Raw genomic sequence first — 25,283 nt, 5'->3', positions numbered from 1 at the left:
CAGGTCCAGCTTCACTAGGTGAAATTTTGCAAACCTACATTTTGTCAAGAAGAGTTTCTCCTTTTGTCAATGTTTAATCAATAGCAGTCTTTACCATGAGCAATGCTAGCTATCATATTGGTTATTTTTCTCAAGCCTACTTTTTCCTGGGTCAGTTTTTACAGTTTGTAGAATTAGATGTGATCTTTAGTCCATTTTTAATCTAGGAGCGATTTTTTTTCACCATATACAGTTTTTGCTTTTTGTTCATTATATGCAGTAGGCAGAAACTTAGGACGAGGACGTCCATTGGAGTTAAATGGCAGAGTAGAAACATATAGCCTAGGAATCTGCCAGTTTCAGTAAATATCAGCTGCTTCTGTGTCCCCCTTTCAAAGAACTTGAGCTGCTTCATTTCCAGCCATCTCAGCTCAGGGAAGCAACCTTAAGCCATGGGGCCTACTGAGGATCGGCAGGTTAGTTCCACAGGGCAAAATACTAAAACTAGCCATCAGTTCCCCGAATTCTGATGCATTAAGATGATTACTAGGCAGCATTATTTATTATAGATGTAAGAAAGAAAAAAAAAGTCCTTCATGAGCCCTAAAGTGTTGGGTAATTAAGGTATTACTTTAAGGAAACTTGTAAAGAATATAAAGAACTCTTCAACCTTCAGTTGCTTTTATATACACACGGAGAGAACACAGCTATTTCAGGAAATTCATATAGTTTACATTTAAAAAGTGGAAGTAGGGGGATATGAAAGAGGCTTGAGATATTCAAGGAGTCGGGGAGAAGCCTCAATTAATCACTAGATAGTTGGATTTTTACCTTACGTAGCACAGCAGTGAAGCGGGAAAGAAATATGTACAGCTTGATTTTATAGGGGAAAAATGGAATTCTACGAAGGTCAGGGGCTGCCTCAGATTGAAAGATGGAACAGTGACAAGTGAGAAAGGGATGCTCCAGTCTCTTGCTGTGTAGCTCTCTTCTCTTAGCCTGCAGTTCCCTCCACTACCAACCTGACTCAAGGACTTTGTTTTGAAAATGGTTTGGAAAAACAGAAACTTCAGTCTGAACACCGTCATCTTTGTGTGGAGCAAATCTGCCCTTGACTCTGCTCTGGGAAGGCCTCCCATGATCTTCCATCTGCCAGGCCATCTACTAAGGTCTTGCAGCTCACAGCCCTTACCACCCTGTCCCCGCTTCTTCCTGAATGCACACTAAGCTCATTGCTGCCTTGGGATCTTGCACAAGGTATTGGCTCTGCCAGTAGCATTGTCCCCAGCTCTACTTGTCAACAAATCTCAGTCCAAATGTCATGTAAGAGAAAACTTTCCTGACCACCGACAGATAAAGGAGCTCCCCAACTTATTTGCCTTGTTCTAGTACTTTGTAGCACACGACATTATTATTTGTTAAAGTATTGGTAGGCGTCCTTTCACAGAAATCTAAGTTCTTCAAGGGCAAGTTTGATTTCATTCACTTACTATTATGACCTATACCCAGAATGGTGTCAGCACTTAATATGTACCTAAATATTTATTGACTGACCAGAAAACCAAAAGACCCTAAAACTGAAATTTATTTTAATATTTTTATTCTAAAAAGAATCACAAAATTCAATTTCAGGTTAAATAATATTTTAGTCTTAAAAAATTAACAAAGGAGGAAGATTTTTAAAGTTTTGTTGTATATCCAAAAATGCATTCCTGATTTCCAGATAGCTCATGCAAAATCATATGTAGTGATATTCAGTATTTCATAAAGGACCTTTAGCCAGTAGTACAAATTGAATTCCATTTGATCAGAAGCAGTTCTGATTCCCAAATCCCATTTTGAAAGATTCCTGAAAAGACCTTGAAGCCGCAAAGTTTATTTGAAAACATAGTTTAAAATTGCACAAATATAAATACGATTTAATAATGTGAAAAAGGGAAGGCATGCTTCCAATAATAGTACAAAAATACTACCTTAATCGGTATGCAAATTAGAAGCCAACTCAGTAAATTAAACACATCAATATGATAAGAGGTTATTTTTATGGTAGTAATTTTATTTCAAAGAGCAACGCAGGGAAATACTAAGATGAAGCCTTAATACCCAACAGAGTTGTGCTATGATACATATTATTTCACTAAATCACTGATACAGTATCACATACTATGCCAATAACTTTAAAATCCCCTCCCCCCCATTGCCATTCATTTACTATAGGTCACTTAATTTGAATTGGTATTAATTTAGTAAGTCAATGTAAACATTTAAACAATTTTTTTTCTCGTTATCTATTTCAGCCTGAAAATGAAATCCCAAGACTTTAAACATTTATGAGCATGATGAGGAAGCATCACAGAAGAATTATCTCAAAACAACATTTTTAGATTAGATTAGATATGCAATATTCATAGATATATAAAACATGTAGAAATGTCATTTCTAAATAGTTAAATGTTTGTTACAGTTTGTAAAAAGTTTCATAAATTAATCAGATTTTTTTCAACCAATGCAAACAAATTTGGGCAATGTAAATTGAAGAAAGTTTGGGTTAGATGATATATAGGGAAAAATGAAAGGAAGTTGGTAAAAACTTAGGTTTGCTGTATTTCCCTTAACTACTGGTAATGTAGTCCATCATGAACACATTTCTCACATGGTAGAATTCTTGTATGGTATCCGTGCAGAAATGCTATATATCTCAGTGAAAATGCCAGATACTCAAATTACTGAGCTGAGTGTGTATATCTCTTAGTCTTTTTGTGTTATACCATTTCCCTTTCCAAGAAATCCAAAGAACACCACTCCTCCTCCTCCCCCTCCCCCAACGAATGATGCACATTTTATAGTTGAGCAAAGAACTGCCTAACTGTTGTTGTTGTTTCCATCTTAATATTATTTTGAGTGCAGGCTTCTTAAACTATCTCATGGAGCTAGCTCATCAGGGTTTTTGCTGTGACATTCGGCAGCACTGCAAGTTAGTTTTCTCTTATAGAGAAGGTCCTGAGAAAACAGTTCTGAGATTGGGACACTTGTCTCTAGACTGTGTTATTTTGGTATTTCTGCAGAGGTTGCAGGTAGTGGAAACTTCGTTCAAGGCAAAATACCACATGAGAGGTTGTTAAACCTCGCAGTTTAATTTTTTTTTTTTTCCTCGTAACTGTTTAATGCCTCCCCACAATGGTCTTTGCTGTGTGTGTTATGTGTAGAATTCTGTCTTTGAGCTCATGGTATTGTGTGGGGGTACAGGGGTATATGGAGTGAGTAACAAAGCTGTTACTAATGTAAGACCATATGGTCTCACTGAGCTTTGCTCTCTCTCTTTCTGGTCTCCTCATAAAATAGCGGTTATGGGAAAAGGCAATGAGAGGATTTCAGAGTTGGTTCTGAGTGACCATGAAATCACCTCATCATGCCCTAAATATCAGTGTTTTTAGACCTGTTTATCAAGTCCAGTTTCTCAAGGGACATATAGCCCAAGCAGCTCAACTACCATACAAATAGGGCTGTATGAGAACAATGTTGTGATACCCCACACACTCGCTATGTGACATTTATGGAAATTAAGGCCTCATATCTACTTGGCTGTGTGATGATTTTGATGTGCCTGACATTACCCCAACCTCCTCACCTTATTTAGAATATCAGTTTTTCTAATTTATTCCCAAACTTTTAGGAAAAATTTTGAAATGCATTATTAAGAATTTAGAGTCCAAACCTTTATGTGCTGAGGCAGTCAACATGATTTAGTTTAGTAGCATTCAGACACTTGGATTTGTTTAAGTTTTGGATCTGTTGTGCCTCAACTGGTTTTTAAAAAAGCGTTTAGATGTCTAAGTACCCAGATTCTTCAGAGGATTAGTTTGGTACTGGTAATACTGTACAAACCAGATGTGTGAATATCTGTAAAGTTCAGTGTGATAGCATGAAAACAATCTCAAAGATAGGATAAGAAAAGCAAATAGAAAAACTGTAACACAAAGTTCATAAAAATGCTCCCTTGTATAGAGGCAAGGAACAATAGGCTAACCTATGAGACTTAATCATGCACTGTGTAAATTTACATTCAGTCAAGTTATCTTGCATGCTTTGGTTAATATTTGAGTAGGCAAATTTGCAACTACTAATGCATGCAATATTTTTGTACCTGAGGTTATACGTTTTGCTTTTAAAAAATTGCTTTTTTACAAACTTTATGCCAGAGTTTATCTATGAACACTCTTTAAAAATATATATATGTATGTATCTACTTCTTAGTTCAAAACAGTTTAATTTCAACCAGTTCTATAACTACTGAGATGATAGGGAAACTGTGGTAAAATGTGGATAGGGAATGAATTTGAAATTATTTTACAAGGTTGAAATCATAAGTGTGCATGTGTAATAATTTCTAAAATAAGAGAGTTCAAAAAGGATGGCATATAAAGTAAACCTTTAGAATACCCTGTTTCTAGAATGTTCTAGAAGTATCTCAAGATATAAAACAACCACCACCACTGCTACAACAACTAGCTTAAAGTACAGTCCAATCTTGGGGAACTGATTCAGGGCAAATGAGGAAGGGTCTCAGAATGACCAACTTGCTTTCTCTATATTCCCAAGCTCACAGACAAAGTTTATGATAGAGTTTGGAAGCTCTTATTATAAGTGGGACTAGCTTCAACTGTGTTCAAGTCTCGCTTGTATGGCAAGATTATACCAGAAATATTTATCTATACAAGCATTTAGACATGGGGCCCATGTTCAATATAATAGTCTCTTAAAGAGAAGAATGAAGAAAGTGGCATGAAACTCTGAAAGTGAGTTTGTGAAACATAAGTGGACATTCCTACCCAGTTATGTTTCCTTACTTTCCTGTTCTAGTAGGAATCCAGATTGGCTGAGAAAGCACAGTGCATAGTATTCTATTAAAGTTTCCTGGTGGACAAGATCTGCCCATTTTTCAGGAGTCATGGGGAGTGAGTTTTGGAGGAAGTAAAGGGAATGAATCAGTATGATTGGCCCAGTGAGAGGGATCTTTATTCCTCCTCCTCTACCCTATCCCTCTGCCTCCTCCTCACCAGGAAGGTACAAGAGCATGTAGAAGTAACCTACTAGAAATGGTTATATTTTGAAACTCAGCAATAATCACTGGCTTTCTCTGTATTTTCATTGAATCTACAGGCGAAGTCAGTCCCCGGAAGTCACCTCTATGTAACTAAATGGCCATCTTCTAGGAGCTGTTAGGCTGTTATATATTAATACATGAGAAAGGAAACTCAAGGCCTTCTCAGAGTACCTCAGAAGGGAAATAAGGATACCCTCCCCTATCAAACAGAAAGAGTAATTTAAATGACAATTTCATGCCCTGAAGATGAGATGCCAAAAATAAAGTAGATGCACTTTTAAAAAACCAAACATTTACTGTATATGACTTATACAAAAAGACTGTTCTAAAGTCTTGCTGCTTAGTTTTTGGTGGTGCTCTATTCCTATAAACTGTCACTCTTTTTTATTCTTTTCTTTTCTTTTTTTTTTTTTTTTTGAGATAGAGTCTCGCTCTGTCACCCAGCCTGGAGTGCAGTGGTGCAATCTCGGCTCACTGCAACCTCTGCCTTCCTGGTTCAAGCGATTCTCCTGACTCAGCCTCCTGAGTAGCTGGTATTACAGGTGCACGCCACTATGCCTGGCTAATTTTTGTGTTTTTAATAAAGTCGGGGTTTCACCATGTTGGTCGGCTGGTCTTGACCTCCTGATCTCGTGATCTGCCCGCCTTAGCCTCCCAAAGTGCTGCGATTACAGGCGTGAGCTACCATACCCAGCCTGTCACTCATGTTTTAATAATGGTTTTTACCTAATTTTATAAAAAATATTATTGAAAAATGCAACTCTTTTCCTCTTGGGCCATAATTCTGGACTTCTTGACAACCTACAAAAAATCTTAGATCTGATGGATACTACATATACTGGAGAAAGTCCTACTAAAAATGCTCTGCAAATTGCCAAATAATGGTGAGAATGGAAAATTGTTTAGTCTTCCCTAAAACAGCTCCTTGGAGTTTGTGTTCCAATAGCAAAATAAAACTGGGGCCACAAAATTTGCCACCATTTAGCAACAAATTAATTATTTGACATTTATACTAGTTTTAGGCTTTAAATTCAGGCTGCAAATTCAGTTGCTCCTCAAAGTATAGAATGGCATCACAGAACACTTCCAAAGTTTGTTTTGAATCCTTTGTTCAGAGGCTCCTCATAGACTATTCAAGCTGACTTTCTGGTCAAGGTACAGAGATGGTAGAAGGAAGGAGTAGGGAAGGAAAGGATGCTGTTCCATCAGGCATATTCAAGCAGGCCCTGCCACGGCTGGGAGGCTGGCCCCAAGAATCCTTACCAGACTGGGTTTCTCGAATTCTACAACTCTCAGAATACCATTCTTGAAAGTATTGTTGAGCTTTACTTTGCTGCTGAGACTGTAGAGAAGCATGGGCTGAGACTGGGTGGTTGCCGCTACCCATGATGAGTGCCTGAATGCCTCTGCCTTCTGCTGACCAGCTGGAGCTCTCACCTGGCCCAAGTGAGCTTTGACAATGAATATCAAAACCTGACACTCCTCACAGTGGCCTCAGCTCTTTGTCTTTATAGACTAGAATAGGTTATAACATACGTAAGCCTCAAGGACTTGTGGTTTCTGTTAACTTGAGGCCCTCTCACAACCCAGGGACTTCAAATGTGACAGAGGAGAGGATTTTATTCCTGCACCTTGCATTCATTTTATAAGCACGTGTGCACATTTGCCCCTCAGTAGAAGCTTATTCCCTAGGCAATTAGACTGTTTTGACCCCAATTCTTTGGAGTTTTTTTTTGTTGATGTCATTTTGTTTTATTTTTTGTGGGTAACTATAATCATGAGTGGAATGAGATATTACTAATCAAAGAACATAAAGAAAAAGTTAGGATTAGACTACTTTGGGGAAGGTTCTAGATGAAGGAAGGAGACCAGGTAAAGAAGAATGGGATAACTGACTAGACCTGACACTGGTAAAATTATATTCTGATTAGCATTTTGCAAACAATGTTCCTAATTCTTTAAAAAGAATGTATCTTTCAAAATAATCATCAAGCCCCGAACACATACAAAACACTCTAGAGAACTAAGTGGAATTTAACCAATGAAAACACCACTGCTAATAGAAAATTCCCAATACTTGCTAAATGTTCAAAGAGCCAAAGAGGCATTGCATCTTTCATATGAAATCACTGGCATTCAGTGAGATTTGGTTTGAAAGTGTTGCTCTTCTATTACTTAGAATGCAAGAGGATGAACAGTGCAGGTTATTATGAAACTAAAAAAACATACTTTTTAGGAAAAATGTTATTTATCACTCTTAAGAAATATTATTTAAAATATTTATGGTTTAAAAGGAATATTGGTGTGCAGGGCAGTTAGAAAGCCAGTAGAATATGACACTTAAGCAAGTTAATTTGAACTCAATATAAATCACGATATCATCAAACTTTTTTTCCTGCAGAGAATGCAAGGTAATGCAGAGGCAGTACCTTGTGTCTTTCTTATGTTCATACAGTCCCAGAAAGCATGTGAATGAAAAGATCTGTTTGCCATATTTACGCCTTATGTCATCGTATCTGCTTTAAGAAAAACACTCCTTCAAAATCCTACACTATGAAAAACTATTTTCAGGAATTGTTTATTTGGTCCGTTGATCTAATGAGGCGGAGTTCTCAAATCCTTCACCCCCAAGTTAAAAATTGGAGCAACAAAACAAAACTCCAGCAAGGCATAAATAAGATATTAAAGTGCATATATACAATCCCAGAAAAGTTTAGATTGGGAACAGCAAAAATTTCTAGTGCAAAAACTGCTTTTGCCAGCAAAGCTCCCTCTCTGGAATCAAAGGGCTACAGTAAAAGTTAAAATTGGAACAGGTTTAAGCAATGCCTGTCTTTAGTCACAAGTTAATATATGTGCATGCACCAATGGCCCAAACTATGTTCAGTCTTGCAAAAGGAGACAGTTCAGAAACAGTCAGAATTTCCCAATCTGAGGCAGTGCTTTTTCCATGTTTCCCATGAACAAGTTCCTCAGATGTGTCATCAGCTGCGAGGGGAGACAAAAAACCCAAAGAATGTGTGTTGCAATATGCTTGCAACTTGTGGAAAGAGTATTCAACACACAGTTACTTTATCTTGGTTTGTCTTGAGTCTCTTAATTCTTCTATTGAGCCTGACTTTGACTCTATATACAACATTTTGTGCTTTTGGATCTGAACAGAGACTGGGCATTGTCCATAGGAATTAATTTCCTTGGGCTATATGACCATGGCCTTTTGAATATTTGATTTATCCTTTTGAAATTCATAATAAAATAGTTTTTCATTTTCAGTACAATCACACAGATCAGGGATTATTAGTACTGGTATCATTCTTTCTTCAAGGATCCAAGTTGAAAGCTCGTAAGAGGACATCCAGGTCTCCGAGATTAGCCGCCTGGAAGAGTTCTGGTTGGTCCATCAGAGAGAGTGCAATTCTGAGGGCAGCCCAGATATTCCCAGAGATTGCAGGATGAGGAACTTGCTGCTGATTCCTGCTCTTTCTTTGCAAACTGAGGGCAGTGAGAAAATTGCTGACCGCTTCTCTAAGAAGGTAGAAAAACATATTTTAAAATGTGTCACATTTCAGAGTTAGCAAATGTAAACAAAACAAAACAAAATTGGATTCAGTGATTTTAGTCTAAAATTTTAAATCATCTCTTACGTGTTCTGGATGATCAAATGAACAACTTTCTAATTCTCTTATATTCTTTAGTGAGCAATCATTGTTAAATATAGTGAGGTCAGAAAGAAAAAAGAAAAGCAGGCTGGGCACGGTGGCTCAAGCCTGTAATCCTAGCACTTTGGGAGGCCAAGGCAGGTGGACCACTTGAGGTCGGGAGTTCAAGATCAGCCTGGCCAACATGGCAAAACCCTGTATCTACTAAAAATACAAAAAATAGCCAGGTGTAGTGGCATGCGCCTGTAATCCCAGCTACAAGGGAGGCTGAGTCAGGAGAATCACTTGAACCCAGGAGACAGAGGTTGCAGTGAGTCGAGATCATACCACTGCCCTCTAGCCTGGGCAAAAGAGCGAGACTGTCTCAAAAAAAAAGAAAGAAAACATTTTATTTTAGGAATGTCAGGTGGGAGAGAAAGAATAATAGCAAAGCTATGCAAATTCATTAATGCATTCAATTTTCCCCTGCTCTAGGAATGATTTGAACACTTAATCCATTTGCAGATTTGATTTCTATAACTAGGTTTAAGAGGAAGAATATAGCCCTACTTAAAAACAAAGTGGTCTAATTTTTCCCATTAGGGCTAGATGTAAGCAACACAGCTAGAGTAGATTGAGTTTATTATTGGGCACCTGTCTTGAATCCCAGTTATTTAGCAGTAGGCAAATTTCTTGTGTTTTTTTTTTTTTTTTTTTTTTTCTCCAAGGCTTACTTTCCCTGAGTGCGTAATAGGGATAATCAAAGACATTTAAAAACTTCATGAGGTGCAGTTGAATCAATCTATGTGAAAGCTCTTATCACCGAGTAAGATCAATAGTCCTCAAAGTGTGCTCTGGAGAAGCTTGGGAATCAATGAGGTCAAAATTATTTTTATGATAAAACTGAGATGTTATTTGACCTTTTTGCTTTCATTTTTTCACATGCTTACAGTGGAATTTTCCAGAGACTACACGGTGCATGATATCCCAACAGAGTGACTGCAGAAGCAGGTGTGAGAGTGTGTCTTCCAGTAAACAAGATATTAAAGAAACTTGCAAAAATGTGAAATAATGTCACTCTTTCCACTAAACTGTTTTTGTTTTGGAAAATAATCATTTTTTTTGGTAAAAAATGTTATTATAACATGTATTAAGTTTTATTCTTTCTAAATGATTCTTTAAAAATGTTTTCAGTTTAATTTCTAATATGGTAAATATTGATAGATATAACCCACATAAACAAAAGTCCTTTTAGGTTCTCAATAATTGCTAAAAGTGCAGAGGGGTCCTGAGAACACCGAGTCTGAGACAAGCCGAGTTAGATGCTGTCTCAAGTCCTTCTAGCTCTTCTAACCCACTAGTCCACTCTGCTGCTCAGGTGCCAGGTGTCGCTGCTGGGTCTGCCCTCTTCAGTACCCCCATGTCACCCCAACCTTGTAGACTATATCTGACAAACTGATCCTTCCGAAGAATAATCATGCCACTTTCACTTGCACCCACTTTACTGTTCTCAAAAACTTTTCATACACTTGATCTCATTTAATCCTGCAAGGTAGGTATTAAGCATATGGTAAGAAACTTTGAAAATGAGGCTGGATTTCTAATTCGAATGCACATAATCCAGGGATTTGCTCATCTATATTGTTAGATCTGCCTGAAAATAAATACATTTTCAGGCAGAAATGTAAATACATTTGAAAATAAATACATTTTCAAAATAAATAAAAGGTAAGTGAGAAATGGTCATGGTGTATGTAGCAACCTCGATAATGGAATGGAGTGGGTGTTCTAATCACCCCTTCTTCTGGTTTTCTTGTAGTCAGGCAAGAGAGGGAGATTTATAAATGGATGGACATAGGGAGCCTATTTGAGAGGCCCTTTTTGCCCCCGCTTCACAGGACGGCAGCTCTACTGATGTCTCCCAGTGTTCTCTCATAGACCCAGACCTGCAAGAACTCGAGGGAAAGGAAGATCTTGAAAGCTTCTAATTCACTGGCTGCTTCCAGCCCCAAATGTGTGGTAATGGTTTCAGAGGGATTTGGAGAGAAACAGAACAGTCGAACTTACTCACCTCATCAAATGACTCCAGTTTTATTTTCCCCCCATAAAGATAGTCTAAACCTGTTCCCCTGCTTGTGAACTCAGAGTCCTTTTGGGGGACTCAGAAGAGTTACATGTATATGTGTGAATAGTTTTCAAATGTTTCACACATGTATGTATAAATAATTTTCAGTCATTTGTGTATATTGTCATGATTAATTAAAAGCCCATTCATTTAAAAGCATCACGTTAAAGCTTTCCCTCATTATACTCATACTAAAACTATTACCATCAAGGGGGATGAAATTTTCAGCAAAAGGAGTCCTCATTTTTGAAAAGGTTAAGACTCATTGGCCTAAGCTGTAGTCTGGAGCTCTATTGACAAAAGTGTAACAGTTTGAGCTACAGCCAAGTTTCACACCAACAATTTCCTCTCCTTATTTTAATGGTATATGGTGCCAGGGTAGTGCTTGCCTTTGACTTGTTAAAGAAAATGTGATGACAAGCAGCAAGTGTTCCAGCTACATACACAGACACTTGCAGTTCTTGAGGGAGCGGTCCCAAGCCTTTTGTGAATTTGAAAGTACTTATACCAGCTCCTTGTTTCCTTTTAAGCCCTTTCTCTATTGAGGGTTGTTATTTCCTAAGTATGCACTTATACCTCAAGCTATACTTCTTTTCAGAATTCATTTAAGATTTATGTCTCTCTCCTGCCAGGCGGAGTGGCTCACGCCTGTAATCCCAACACTTGGGGAGGCTGAGGCAGGCAGATCACTTGAGGTCAGGAGTTCGAGACAAGTCTGGCCAACCTGGTGAAACCCTGGGTCTACTAAAAATACAAAAATTAGCCAGGCATGGTGGTGGGTGCCTATAATCCCAGCTACTCGGGAAGCCGAGGCAGGAGAATTGCTTGAATCTGGGAGGTGGAGGTTGCAGTGAGCTGAGATTGCGCCACTGCACTCCAGCCTGGGTGACAGCGAGCCTCCATCTCAATTTAAAAAAAAAATTTTTTTTACGTTTCACTTGATGGTTTTTTGTTTTTTTTTTTCACGAAAAAGCACAAAATTTTTACCACTTCTCAGATTTCCCACATCTGGCATGACAATAAAAGACCCACAAAACTTAGTTGTTATGTTCCAAAGTAGCCAACTGAGTAGCGTTGCCAGATTTAGCAAATAAAAATACAGAATGCATAGTTAAATGTGAACTTCAGATAAACATTCCTTGGTATCCATGGGGATTGGTTTCACGAACCCCTGTGAATACCAAAATCTGAGAATGCTCAGGTCCCTTGTATAAAATAGCATAGTATTTGCATATAACCTGCACACACCTCCCATATACTTTAAATCATCTCCAGATTACTTATAACTACTAAAATGTAAATGTTATGTATTTGTCATACTATACTGTTTTTTTAAAAATTATATTTTTTAAAAAACATATTCAATCCACAGTTGGTTAAACCCACAGATGTGGAGCCCATGGATATAGTAGGCCAATTGTACAGGAATATCCCATGAAATATTTGGAAATACTTATACTAAAAACTTATTTGTTGTTTATCTGAAATTCAAATTTAAGTGGGCATTCTGTGTTTTATCTGGCAACCCTAAAATTAACTTGTTCCAGTATGGGAGACTTTCTGCTTGAGGATTTAAAATTTACACCTTCATGGAGGTGGCCATTTTTACCTGTCATGAGCCTTCATGGGTTCCTGCAAATAGTAACTCTGCTGAATTTTGTATCTGTGAATGCCAAGAAAGTATTTTATTGGCCACTCAAGTATTGTTTTCTAACCCTAAGAAGTAAACTCATCTAGGAGCTTTATAAAAGCCTCCTTTAATGGAAGTATATAAATATATATAGTATATATATAGTATGTAATATTTATATATTATATTCCTTTCGTAAGAACAGTTATAACAATTATATTATATATTATATATATGTATTTTCATTTTTTACATCTCCCTTGTTCTAAAAAAAAAGGAATCTAAGGTGTCTTATAAAATACATATACATAACATATCTAGAAAAAAGTGAATGAAAGAGGTAAATAGGAAATCTGGTTGGGAAATTAAGATGAAACCAGGAATGAAGTTAGGATACAAAATAGAGCTCCGCAGGGCTTGGACAGCTGATGTGTAGGGGGCTGGCACAGAGTCAGCTCTGGGCTTTTGCACAGCTGATGTAAACAAGGCCTCTGCAGTGGCACATTTCACAGTGTCCATAAAATAAAGCAAGCCGCTTGATAAGGAGTCATTCAGCTCTTCCTGGTTTTGATCTGAGAAAATCCTCTTGACACAGTTAATCCAGTGACTAACGCTCCTTGTAAGAGTTTTTTTGTATAGTGCAACAACTATTTTCTAGGGTCTCAATGTTTGCCAGTGGCAAAATACACCAATGCAGTTCAGAAGCAGTAATTCTTCAGATGTCAAAAGAGTGAAATCTAGTTATATAGTTCTCTGATGACTTACTAAATAAATCGTAGTAATAAGGATGATGTTGGCAAAAATAATCATCATCATAATAAATGCCTGCTAGGCATTGAGCATCTGCTCTGTGCTAGGCAATTACATTTAACCTGTACGATAATCCTGAAAAATAATCATTACTTCTTTCTCTCTCTTTTTTTAACAAATGAAGAAATTGAGGCTAAAAATTATATACCAGTCACGAAACCGGTACATGGCAGAGCTGTGATTTTAACCCAGGCTTGTCTGATTAAAGCTTGGCTCTTTCAGAGAATGGGAAAGGGCTTACATTTTTTGTGGGTTTCAAAACTAACATTTAGTTCTTTTTCCAATTATGAAAGTAATACCTGTTTATTTAGAAAATAGAAAAAAATGGGAAAAGAAAGAAGAGAAAAGATTACTCATACTTTCATTATCGGAAAGAAAGAAAGGTCATTTGTAGGCCCTGGTAATGGGGAAAAGATAGAGAGGACGCAGACCTTAATGACGAAGGATGAGAATGAGAAAGGCATTTTAAACTATAAACCCAGTTTTGTTTTTTCTTTTTCTCCCAACTAACTTGATTGGTATATTAGGTTTAGAAAACCTGGATTCTTGGTTTTGCCTTGCTAAACACTGGTTCTGGGACTTTCTGAAGTCCTTTTGCCAGGTTCCCTTGCCCACACCCCCAAGGCTCTTTTTTCCTTAAGTGGAAAATGAAAGATCGATGGGTAGTATTTCTCGAAGAGTTACCCATGGGAGTGTTGAAAACCCTGATAACTTGTCCTAATCCAGGCCAACTGAATCAAAATCTCAGGGGCCAGGGGTTGGGAATCTGCATTTCCCAAGATGTGGAGCCGACTGCTGCTCTCTAAAGATTGAGAAGCAGAGAAGTACAGGGCTCCTGCTCAAACAGGCCTTGGAATCTGAAGGCTCTGCATTCACCCTTAACGGCACGAGGAGGAATACCAAGGCAGGCATTTTTACTTGGAAACAACCTTTGAGGTTATTCAACCTCAGTCCTGGGCATGGCCTTCATCCTTGGCCTGTTGCTATACTTCACCTGTAGGCGCCCAGGTTGATGCAGCTTATTCCCAGGTTGTATCTGGACCGGATGAATCCTGGCTGAATCTCCAGTGCTCGCGTGTAGGCCTCCACGGCTTCCTCGCTGCGGTCTCCATTCGCCAAGGTCGCCCCAAGACGGTTCCATAGTGAATAGTCCTGATGACAAAATCAGAATTTTCTAACAACCCAGTACAAGGCACAATGACAGAGCATTCCTGTATTTCGCCGCAGAGAAAGGAAGATGGCTAAAAATATATGCAGTGCTCATGGATGGAGACCATGGCCAGGTGAATTACTAAAAAATCTTCACGGACAATTTTGTCAAATGACTTTCACTCGTCAACGAACAGCTACCATTTGATGTTGTCACGTAATTAGTGTTTCTATTTTAGGTATTTCAATATTAACATCCACAGTAGCACATTATTAGTACCATCACTTTAAACCATTGGAGTCAGGGAAAGAAAGTGTAGAAGAAACGTAGACGGTGTAGCCTGTGAAAACATGTTTGTTACAGAGAAGGTTATGGTTTCTTGCTGTGCTGTGCTGTCTTACCTCTGGCCGAACAGTTAAGGCAGCGTTAAATGCATCTATTGCTCTATTAAATTCTCCACTCAGGTGGAACAGAACCCCTAGACCTGTCTGTAGGTCTGGGTCGATCATATCTCCATTTTGGTGGGCAGCTTCCAGATATAATTCCTTCACTCCTTCCAGAACAGAACTACAAGAGAAAAAGAAATTAGATTTGTAATCCAAACAGTCAGAACATTAATGATTTACTGTTAAATCTCTTGACTCTATTTCAAGAAGTCTCTTCGTTACAGACTGGAAAATTTTGCTTAAAATACCTTAACTTAATGAGAGGACTATGAATGCTGAATATTTTAAAATATGGTTGATTTTCATGAACTATTTTGTTGTACACAGATACAGACTGTGCTAAGTAAGGTCTTCACGAGGAGAGTTCTGTTGACTCTATGAATGCCAGTGTGGAAAACCCCACAGCTAAGTTTCCCAAGGGCTCAATGAGAAAGGATTTATTGCTGATAGAAAGGATTTATTGCTGATAGAAAACAAAATTTCTAGAAGACCAGACTTCCATTTTCCCCATTCCTAATTCTCAGGCTGGATAAAACTTGGAACATTTGTATTTATTATATTTCACCTTGGGTGAATTATGTGTCCAAAGCCTTTGACTTTAAAATGTGGCACTCACATAAATGTCTGTGAGTGCCCACAATGTAGATCATGTGCCCGAAGGCTGGCCCTGGTCTAAGCATTAATCTTTCTAATGAGTGATGCTCCTTCAGCAGAATACTGTCCTGCAAACCATTCTGGAGTGGGTGGTGTCAGGGCTGTGAGGCTTATTGTTGCCCTTTAGGTGATTCATTGTGCATATGGGTGTATACTGCCAGCTGTAATATACCGAGAAGGATACCTGTCAACTGGGGTCTTAGACATCCGCCGGGTGAGGCCTGGAGATCCTTTCTTGCTTTTCACAAGGTATTTGTACTTTGGATTTTGCTTAATCCAATTCTTCAGAGCTTCGCAGGCATCCTGCTGATGGCCAGTGTTAGTATAACTCACAGCCAAGGCCATCAAAGCTTTTAAGTTGTTGGGCTGTAATTCTAAGCACCTGAAAGAAAAACATAGGCCAATTTCAGAATTTTTTTTTTTTTTTTTTTTGGAGCCACAATCCAACAGTTCTTCAGAAAATGTGGAGGGTCTTTATTAACTAAATACTGCAAAAGCATTGGTAAACTTATGTCAAGTCCTGGAAAGCACCATATTTATCTACATAAAAATGGAGACCTCAGCATATTTTTAAGAAAGTTAAAACTTACCCTAGTGATTGCTAGGTTTGGTAATTTTAATAAGTAGCTTTAAAACTATGTGGCTTATGCCTGCACTTAATCTAATGAGATCTAATGAGAAAACTCCTGACCTCAAGTGACCCACCTACCTCGCCTCCCAGAGTGCTGGGATTACAGGTGTAAGCCACCACACCTGGCCTCTACTACCAATATATGAAATGTCTATTATCCCCAAAGAGAACTGACTTGAATGTAGACATCTAGATATGAAAGATTGTACAGTCTTTTGCAAAGGAGAGGGAAATCCCTGTGTTTTCAGAACTACTGATGTGGGTTTACAGGAGACACAGGCTAAAGCTACTCCCTCTCATTCTATTCCACTGGTCTCTAGCAAGGGATTTTCAAGCTGAAGTGCATGTGAATCATCCTGGGGGGGTTTTATAAAATCTGCATTCTGATCCAGTAGACCTACTGGGGTGGGCCTGGGATTGTGCAGGTTTGACAAGTTCTCAAGTGATGATGAGGTCTCTGGATAAGACTTTGAGGAGCAAGCCCTAGGCAGTACCTAATACCACTCTGTGGTGGGCCTAATCTCCCAGAAGCTTATCAGCACTGGGTAGAGAGATTCTTAACTCTAGATGCACATTACAAATGCCAGGGAGTTTTAAAACTATTGCTGCTTGGTTCCAAGTCCTGATCAATTAAATGATCATCTCTGGACTGTGCTTGGGCATCAATTTTCCCTCCAAATGATTCTAATGTGCGTGTGTACATAGGGTTGAGAACCCCTGACTCAGAGCTCCAGATTTGGAGTCAGGTGATGAGGGTTTAAGCTCTGTCTCTGTTACATACTCTCTGTGTGACCTTGACCTTTCCTGATCCCCAATTCTCTCATCTGTAGGAAAAGGCTCTGACAGCAGGGCCATACCCCAGGCACCATTACCTCATCAGATACCAACTGAATCTTGAAATCTAGGATTCCAAGATTGTAAAGCCCTAGAATTTCAACAGTCTAGAATTCTTACAATCTGCAATTCCAAAGCTATAGGATTTATACACATACATTATGTATGTACATTTATATAAATACCATACATATAACAGATGGAATATATATATGTGTGCATATATATGTATACATGCACATACATATATATTCTCTTCCTATAGCACTATATAAAAAGCACTTACAAGAAAAGGTAGGGAAAGTGGAAGTCTATTTGGTAGAGGCTACTTTTCCAGGATTTAAATAGGAGCTCTAATTAAGTAGGGTGTAATATTAAACACACCCACTGTTCCCATCCCTCCCGCCCCAATGTCATCCAGACCATTAGTCAGTACTCCACTTATTTTTTTTTTAAGAATATTTTCAGATGTTTCAGAAGGTTAAAACGTTAAAAGGAACTATTTATTCAATGAGTCTACTTTACCAGTGGGTTTAACAGAGGCTTTCTCTGGTGCCAGTGAATGTCCATTGATTTGTAGATAGCAAGACATTGTTAGGAACATCACTTCATTATAAATTGTTTTTCAGAGCTAAGTGTGAGTGATATGCGGTATCTCAGCACTTATCCTTTACAAATTCTTTACACTGTACTTCAGTAAAGATCAAAAGACAAATCTGAAACAGGAAGTTCATTAACCAGTGTCCACCAGGCCCATGATTTTGCACTTAGCTTCGTTTACCTCTGGAGGGCGACAATAGCTGCTTGTTCATTTTCATTCTCCGCCTGGGTTATCCCGAGGAACTGCCATGCCTAGGAAAGACAACTGATGTTAACTTTGCAAGATGAAGCAGAATTACTCATGTGCTTCAGTTGGTTGTTCACCTATGATGGATCCCCTATGCAGAGCAACCTGTCTCAGATGTGACTGCTGTATAAAAGGGAAAAATATTATATGCATTTCTTCATTTACACTCTCTTGTGACATCTGGGTCGAGATCCTCTGTCATTATTTCCAAACTCGTTCAGTATTTATCCTTTCCTATAACCCAGTGTGATGGAAACCTCTGAATTTCTGAGATTTCATTATATTAGGTATCTTAAAACCGAAAGATAAATATATAAATTTATACAATTGTGAGGGAAAGGGGTGGAAAAATAACCCGGAAATGTAGCTAAATGAAGTTTACAATAAGGAATCTCAAGATGTACAATATTAACTTAGCTTATATGAATGAAAGTCAGTTACTAGAAGAATTCACAGGAGATTTAGGAGCTAGGAAAAGCAAAACAAAATCTCCTATGATGTGTTCATTCCTCTAATGTAATCACTGTTACAATGTACAAAACACATATAAACACAATCATAATGTAGATATAATTTGATAGTCTACATTTATACATTCCATTGTACCTTAAGCCCTTTTTCATGTTTTTACAAAATCTTCATAATTTTTAATTTGAATTTTGTTGAATGGATATTCCATTATTTACTCAATAATTCCCTTATCGCTTTAAGTTGGTTGCAATTGTTTGCTATTGTAAATAACATGAAGAACATCTTCAAGCAGGTAGCTTATGTTTTTATATCTAGAATCAAAGTTTTTAACATAGCAAATTTTTCTCTATATACTCATAAGAACAATAGCTCTCACACTGTTACAAGAGTAATACAAGCAGACACCTCTCATTACACACATTGTCTTCAAATTTCACACTCCCCAAACACTTTTACACACTCCTCAAACATTATTTTAGATAATACCATTTTAAAACAAAACTCTAGGAAAGCACAGTTATCTTAAAGTGCCATTTGAATGGTACAGGCTTTTCCTCTCATGGGTTATTATTACATACACCTTATGAACTCATCAAAATACCGATTATTCCCCCTCCAAATAGCCTTGATTCTTTTAAATCTCTTAAACATACAGACAGCAACCTCTATTTTGATTTCACCTTCCATGTATCTTAGAATGCTTCTTAAGAAAAGACTGATGAAATAGTCTTTCTCTGGGGGTGTTTTTCTAGCCTTTGGCCATGGTGTCATTTTCACTGTCTGTAGTGTTATTACCTTAACTTTGAGGTCTCCATAGATTCAGAAGCCCTGGGTCCTTGTCTGGGATTCGTTAGTTACCAAAGGCCCTCATTTTCTCATTTATGAATCTGAGATCATAATATGTCCTTAAAAAAATCTTCCAGGGCTGTTGTGTCAAATAATGTAATATATTTGAAAACACCTTGTAAAATACATAGCATTTACAAACGTAAGATGACATTATTATTTTTAGGGGGTGGCCTATAGTTTCATATTAGTGTAATAATTTCCTCTTCTACAATGGGCATATATCTTTTATTTTATTTTATTTTATTTTTGAGACAGAGTCTTGCTCTGTCACTGAGGCTGGAGTGCAGTGGCACAATCTTGGCTCACTGCAACCTCCGCCTGCTGGTTCAAGTGATTCTCCCACCTCAGCCTCCCGAGTAGCTGGGATTACAGGCATGAGCCATCCCACCCAGCTAATTTTTTTTTTTTTTTTTTGTATTTTTAGGAGAGAGAGGGTTTCGCCACGTTGGCCAAGCTGGTCTTGAACTCCTGGCCTGAAGTGATCCGCCCACCTCGGCTTCCCAAAGTGCTAGGATTACAGGCATGAGGCACCACGCTCGGCCTATCTTTAAAAAATTCTAACATTTTGGTTCAGAATTTCAGCTTTCAGTTCAATCCCATTTCACTGTAAGCCTTTTGACCAACACGATATTACAAGATTTAACTAGTGATCAGTTTACTCATTCTTCTTACATAAAGTACAACCAATAATAAAAATGAAGGCTAAATATTGATGTGCCAGGCACTGAGCTGAGTGCTTTATTTGTGTGGACTAATTTAATCCTTCCAACACCCAATGAGATGGTTACTGTTAGGATTTGGACTAATTTAATCCTCGCAACACCCAATGAGATAGTTACTGTTAGGATTTCCATGTTACAGATGAGGAAACTGAAACTTGGAGGGTTTAAATGATTTGCCCCAGGTCCCATGGCTAACAGGTAGAACAGGGATCTGAACCTATGCAGTTGGGATAGCACAGCCTAGATGCCTAACCACTATTCTACATTGTATTCTCAGCACCAGTATATATATCTGTCTCTAAAATTTCTGCTGATTCCCTTGGGAATATTCCTTATATGATGATTCTTGAAAATTACTCACAAATGAAAGAAGAAACCATTATACTGACACTACCTTATGATAGGCCTTCACAGGTTTAGAAATCTAGGGGATTAGTACTGCAGAAGCTTTTTGGTGGTCTCCCAGCCTCTGTCTCTAATCACTCTTCTCATCTCTGGGAAATGGGTTTTTCTATTGGTATGCCTGTTGGTATCTGTTGGTATGCCTCTTCTGAGTACAGACCCCTAGTGGTTTCCCATGGCTTTCAGATGAATTTCAAATTATTGCTTAGCTCTTCTTGCCTTCCCTTTACCATTCTCTCCTCCCCTCTTCCACTTAACATGATGCTTCATGCCCTTCTGCCTATCCACATAGCACTCCCTTGTAACAGAAACTTGACTCCTCTATTGCCTTTAATTTCTGCACCCACCCTGGCTCCACTTGTGCAGAAAGGCTGGATGCTTTCTAGTCTCCCAGCATCCTTGCACACTCTGATGTTGCATTTATTTCACTACTTTGATTTTTTTTTGCTTGTCTTCCCAGATACACCATAAACATGTTTCCCACCTGATATGTTTTCCCAGCTTTTCCATATTTTAAGCCAGGACCTGGTATAATTTTTGGGACATAGCATGTGTTCAATAAATGTGGAGTGAGTAAACCAAGGGTGATGTACAGTGTGACACAAGAGCCAGACATCACTATACACTGTCCCTTCAAAACTACTGCTGGGCACAGTGGTTCATGCCTGTAATCCCAGCACTTTGGGAGGCCAAGGCCGGTGGATCACCTGAGGTCAGGAGTTCGAGACCAGCCTGACCAACATGGTGAGACTCCATCTCTACTAGAAATACAAAAATTAGCTGGGCATGGTGACAGGCACCTGTAATCTCAGCTACTTGGGATGCTGAGGCAGGAGAATCTCTTGAACCTGGGAGGTGGAGGTTGCAGTGAGCCGAGATTGTGCCATTTCACTCCAGCCTGGTTGACAGAGCAAGACTCCGTCTCAAAAACAGAAAACTACTGATAAGCCTCCAGGTTGGTAATTTTGATTTTTCTTTTCCTGTCCCCAACCTTTATTTATAGGCACTGTAAACACTGCCGATTAGAAATTTGGTTAGAAAACAGGTACCTATATGTAACTTTCAAACAAGTAGACTAAGCTAGGTTAACTCCTCTGGGAACCTTTACTTGATGAAAAGGCGACCCAGCAGAGTTCTGTGTTATCTGTCCCTCATTAGCACATGCCCTTTCTGAGACTGGCAGAATGAAGGCAGAAGGACACCTCTGCATCTCCAGGGTCCTGAAGAATTGCTGCTTCCATGAACAGGATGGTGACTGGCAGGTCCCCTTCCTTTAGCCTTTTTAAGCCTTCCTCAAATGCTCCAGGCCAGTCCTTGAAGGGGTTTTCAGTGTGAAAGTAATATCCCTGCAACACAGAAAAAGGCCAGTGCATGAGCCATTGATTTCTCTTTTCATTCTTACATTCGGTAGGTTCTCATTAAAAAGTCAGGAAGCAACAGATGCTGGAGAGGATATGGAGAAATAGGAACACTTTTACACTGTTGGTGGGAGTGTAAATTAGTTCAACCATTGCAGAAGACAGTGTGGTGATTCCTCAAGGATCTAGAACCAGAAATATCATTTGACCCAGCAATCTCATTACTGAGTATATACCCAAAGGATTATAAATCATTCTGCTATAAAGACACATGCACATGTATGTTTATTGCAGTACTATTCACAATAGCAAAGACTTGGAACCAAACCAAATGCCCATCAATGATAGACTGGATAAAGAAAATGTGGCACATATACACCATGGAATACTATGCAGCCATAAAAAAGGATGAGTTCATGTCCTTTGCAGGGATGTGGATGAAGCTGGAAACCTTCATTCTCAGCAAACTAACACAGGAACAGAAAATCAAACACCATATGTCCTCACTCATAAGTGGGAGTTGAACTGTGAGAATACATGGACACAGGGAGGGGAACATCACACACTGGGGCCTATTGTGGGGTGGGGGACTAGGGGAGGGATACCATTAGGAGAAATACTTAATGTAGATGATGGGTTGATGGGTGCAGCAAACCACCATGGCCTGTGCATACCTATGTATCAAACCTGCATGTTCTGTACAGGTATCTCAGAACTTAAAGCATAACAAAAATTTTTTAATTAGATTAATTTTGATTTTTTAGTTTTTCATTTTAAATTTAAATTTCTGCTTTTCCTTATTATGAATATAGTACTTTTTCATAGTCTAAAATTTAGATAATACTAAATAATATAAAAAGATACAAAAAGTTACCTATAATGCCACAACGTAGATATGAGCACTGCTAATATTTTTGATTTTGCTTTTTTTCTGATATATATATATTTTAAACAATTTCCCCTCAAGATTTAAAAAATACTCTTTAGACATGTTTTTGCTAAGTGCTACCACCCATCCCCCAAAATATGAATCCTACATACTGTATATCTGTTTATCTACTACGGCCCTTTGGAGAACTACAAACCATTGTTGTAACTAAGAATTTTTTTTGCCTTCGCCCTGAACCAGTTTTTGCCTATTGGGGGCTATATTGCCCCTGTTGAGAATGCATGTTTTAAAGTTAAAGATCTTTTTTTTAATTGCAAAAATTTAAAGAATATTTAGTGTACAAATAACTGGTATTTTCTATGAATATATAAATTAAATAGGCATATATTACATACACAGACTTATAGCTTAGGCCTGACTTAGTTTTATATTGTGATTTCTCTATGTTATTAAAATTATTCCTATGGATATGCTATATTTATTTACTCAATCCCCTACTGATGAACATTCAGGTTATTTTAATTTTTTTATTATCATAAATAAAACTATGGTGAAAGCCTCATGCATAAATCTTTGCTGCATTTACTTATTACCTTAGGATAGACTCCCAGAGGGATTTATTAGGTTAAAGGTTATGAGCTATTTTTAAGCCCTTGAAATGTGTAGCTAAATTGTCTTTGAAAAAATTTGCCCCAACTTAAACTCTCATCTGAAGTATCTGAGAGATGTTACTTGTTGCAATTTTACTTGCATAGATTTTCATAAAGTCCTTTAAATTTGGTAGGTACAAATTAGCTAGTATGTTGATGGTGTTACTGAGGTTTAAGAGTAGATCAAGTCGGGGGGGCGCCCAAGATGGCTGAATAGGAACAGCTCCAGCCTACAGCTCCCAGTGTGAGTGACACAGAAGACGGGTGATTTCTGCATTTTCAACTGAGGTACCGGGTTCATCTCACTGGGGCATGTCAGACAGTCAATGCTGGTCCGCAGGTGCAGCCCGACCAGCGAGAGCTGAAGCAGGGTGAGGCATCGCCTCACCTGGGAAGCACAAGGGGGAAGGGAATTCCTTTTCCTAGCCAAGGGAAACTGAGACACACAGCACCTGGAAAATTGGGTAACTCCTACCCTAATACTGAGCTTTACCAAGGGTCTTAGCAAATGGCACACCAGGAGATTATATCCCACACCTGGCCTGGAGGGTCCCACACCCATGGAGCCTCCCTCATTGCTAGCACAGCAGTCGGTGATCTAACTGCAAGGTGGCAGCAAGGCTAGGGGAGGTGTGCCCGCCATTGCTGAGGCTTAAGTAGGTAAACAAAGCCGTAGGGAAGCTCGAATTGGGTGGAGCCCACCACAGCTCAAGGAGGCCTGCCTGCCTCTGTAGACTGTACCTCTGGGGACAGGGCATAGCTAAACAAAAAGCAGCAGAAACCTCTGCAGAGGTAAAAGTCCCTGTCTGACAGCTTTGAAGAGAGCAGTGGTTCTCCTAGCATGGAGGTTGAGATCTGAGAACAGACAGATTGCCTGCTCAAGTGGGTGTCCCCTGAGTAGCCTAACTGGGAGACATCCCCCACTAGGTGCAGACCGACACCTCACACCTCACACTGCTGGGTACACCCCTGAGACGAACCTTACAGAGCAAGAATTGGACAGCAACACTCACCATTCAGCAATATTCTATCTTCTGCAGTCTCCACTGCTGATACCCTGGCAAACAGGGTCTGGAGTGGGCCTCAAGCAAACTCCAACAGATCTGCAGCTGAGGGTCCTGACTGTTAGAAGGAAAACTAACAAACAGAAAGGACATCCACACCAAAATCCCATCAGTACGTCACCATCATCAAAGACCAAAGGCAGATAAAACCACAAAGATGGGGAAAAAGCAGTGCAGAAAAGCTGGAAATTCAAAAAATCAAGCGATTCTCCCCCTCCAAAGGATCACAGCTCATCGCCAGCAATGGAACAAAGCTGGATGGAGAATGACTTTGATGAGTTGAGAGAAGAAGGCTTCAGTCAATCAAACTTCTCAGAGCTAAAGGAGGAACTATGTAACCAGTGCAAAGAAACTAAAAACCTTGAAAAAAGAATGGATGAATGGATAACTAGAATAATCAATGCAGAGAAGACCTTAAAAGAACTGATAGAGATGAAAACCATGACACGAGAACTATGTGACAAATGCACAAGCTTCAGTAACTGACTCGATCAACTGCAAGAAAGAGTATCAGTGATTGAAGATCAAATGAATGAAAGGAAGCGAGAAGAGAAGTGTAGAGAAAAAAGAGTAAAAAGAAATGAACAAAGCCTCCAAGAAATATTGGATTATGTGAAAAGATCAAATCTATGTCTGATTGGTGTGCCTGAAAGTGATGGGGAAAATGGAACCAAGTTGGAAAACATTCTGCAGGATATCATCCAGGAGAATTTCCTGAACCTAGTTAAGGCAGGCCAACATTCAAATTCAGGAAATACACAGAACACCACAAAGATACTCCTTGAGAAGAGCAACTCCAAGACACAAAATTGTCAGATTCACCAAAGTTGAAATGAAGGAAAAAATGTTAAGGGCAGCCAGAGAGAAAGGTCGGGTTACCCACAAAGGGAAGCCCATCAGACTAACAGCAGATCTCTCAGCAGAAACTCTACAAGCCAGAAGAGAGTGGGGGCCAATATTCAACATTCTTAAAGAAAAGAATTTTCAACCCAGAATTTCATATCCAGCCAAACTAAGTTTCATAAGTGAA

At 38.8% G+C, this 25,283-nt stretch overlaps 1 protein-coding gene across 7 annotated transcripts in view; it reads right to left on the bottom strand.

The window, feature by feature from the left end:
- Positions 1–1,546: 1,546 nt before the first annotated feature.
- PEX5L (peroxisomal biogenesis factor 5 like) overlaps positions 1,547–25,283 on the bottom strand; it is a 249,398-nt gene continuing 225,661 nt past the window's right edge. For all 7 annotated transcript variants that reach the window (XM_037988531.2, XM_037988534.2, XM_007972010.3 and 4 more), the window contains 6 exons: positions 21,495–21,638; positions 17,783–17,853; positions 15,721–15,918; positions 14,838–15,003; positions 14,281–14,438; positions 1,547–8,608 (listed from right to left, as the gene is read on the bottom strand). In XM_037988531.2, the coding sequence (XP_037844459.1) occupies positions 8,404–8,608; positions 14,281–14,438; positions 14,838–15,003; positions 15,721–15,918; positions 17,783–17,853; positions 21,495–21,638 (942 nt within the window). In that variant the 3' untranslated portion in view covers positions 1,547–8,403. The remainder of the gene's footprint in view (positions 8,609–14,280; positions 14,439–14,837; positions 15,004–15,720; positions 15,919–17,782; positions 17,854–21,494; positions 21,639–25,283) is intronic.

The sequence above is a fragment of the Chlorocebus sabaeus genome, chromosome 15 (genome assembly GCF_047675955.1).
Source record: "Chlorocebus sabaeus isolate Y175 chromosome 15, mChlSab1.0.hap1, whole genome shotgun sequence".
Classification (NCBI taxonomy): Eukaryota; Metazoa; Chordata; class Mammalia; order Primates; family Cercopithecidae; genus Chlorocebus; species Chlorocebus sabaeus.
Note: the sequence above shows the minus strand (reverse complement) of the source record. Positions and strands in the feature narration are given on the sequence as shown.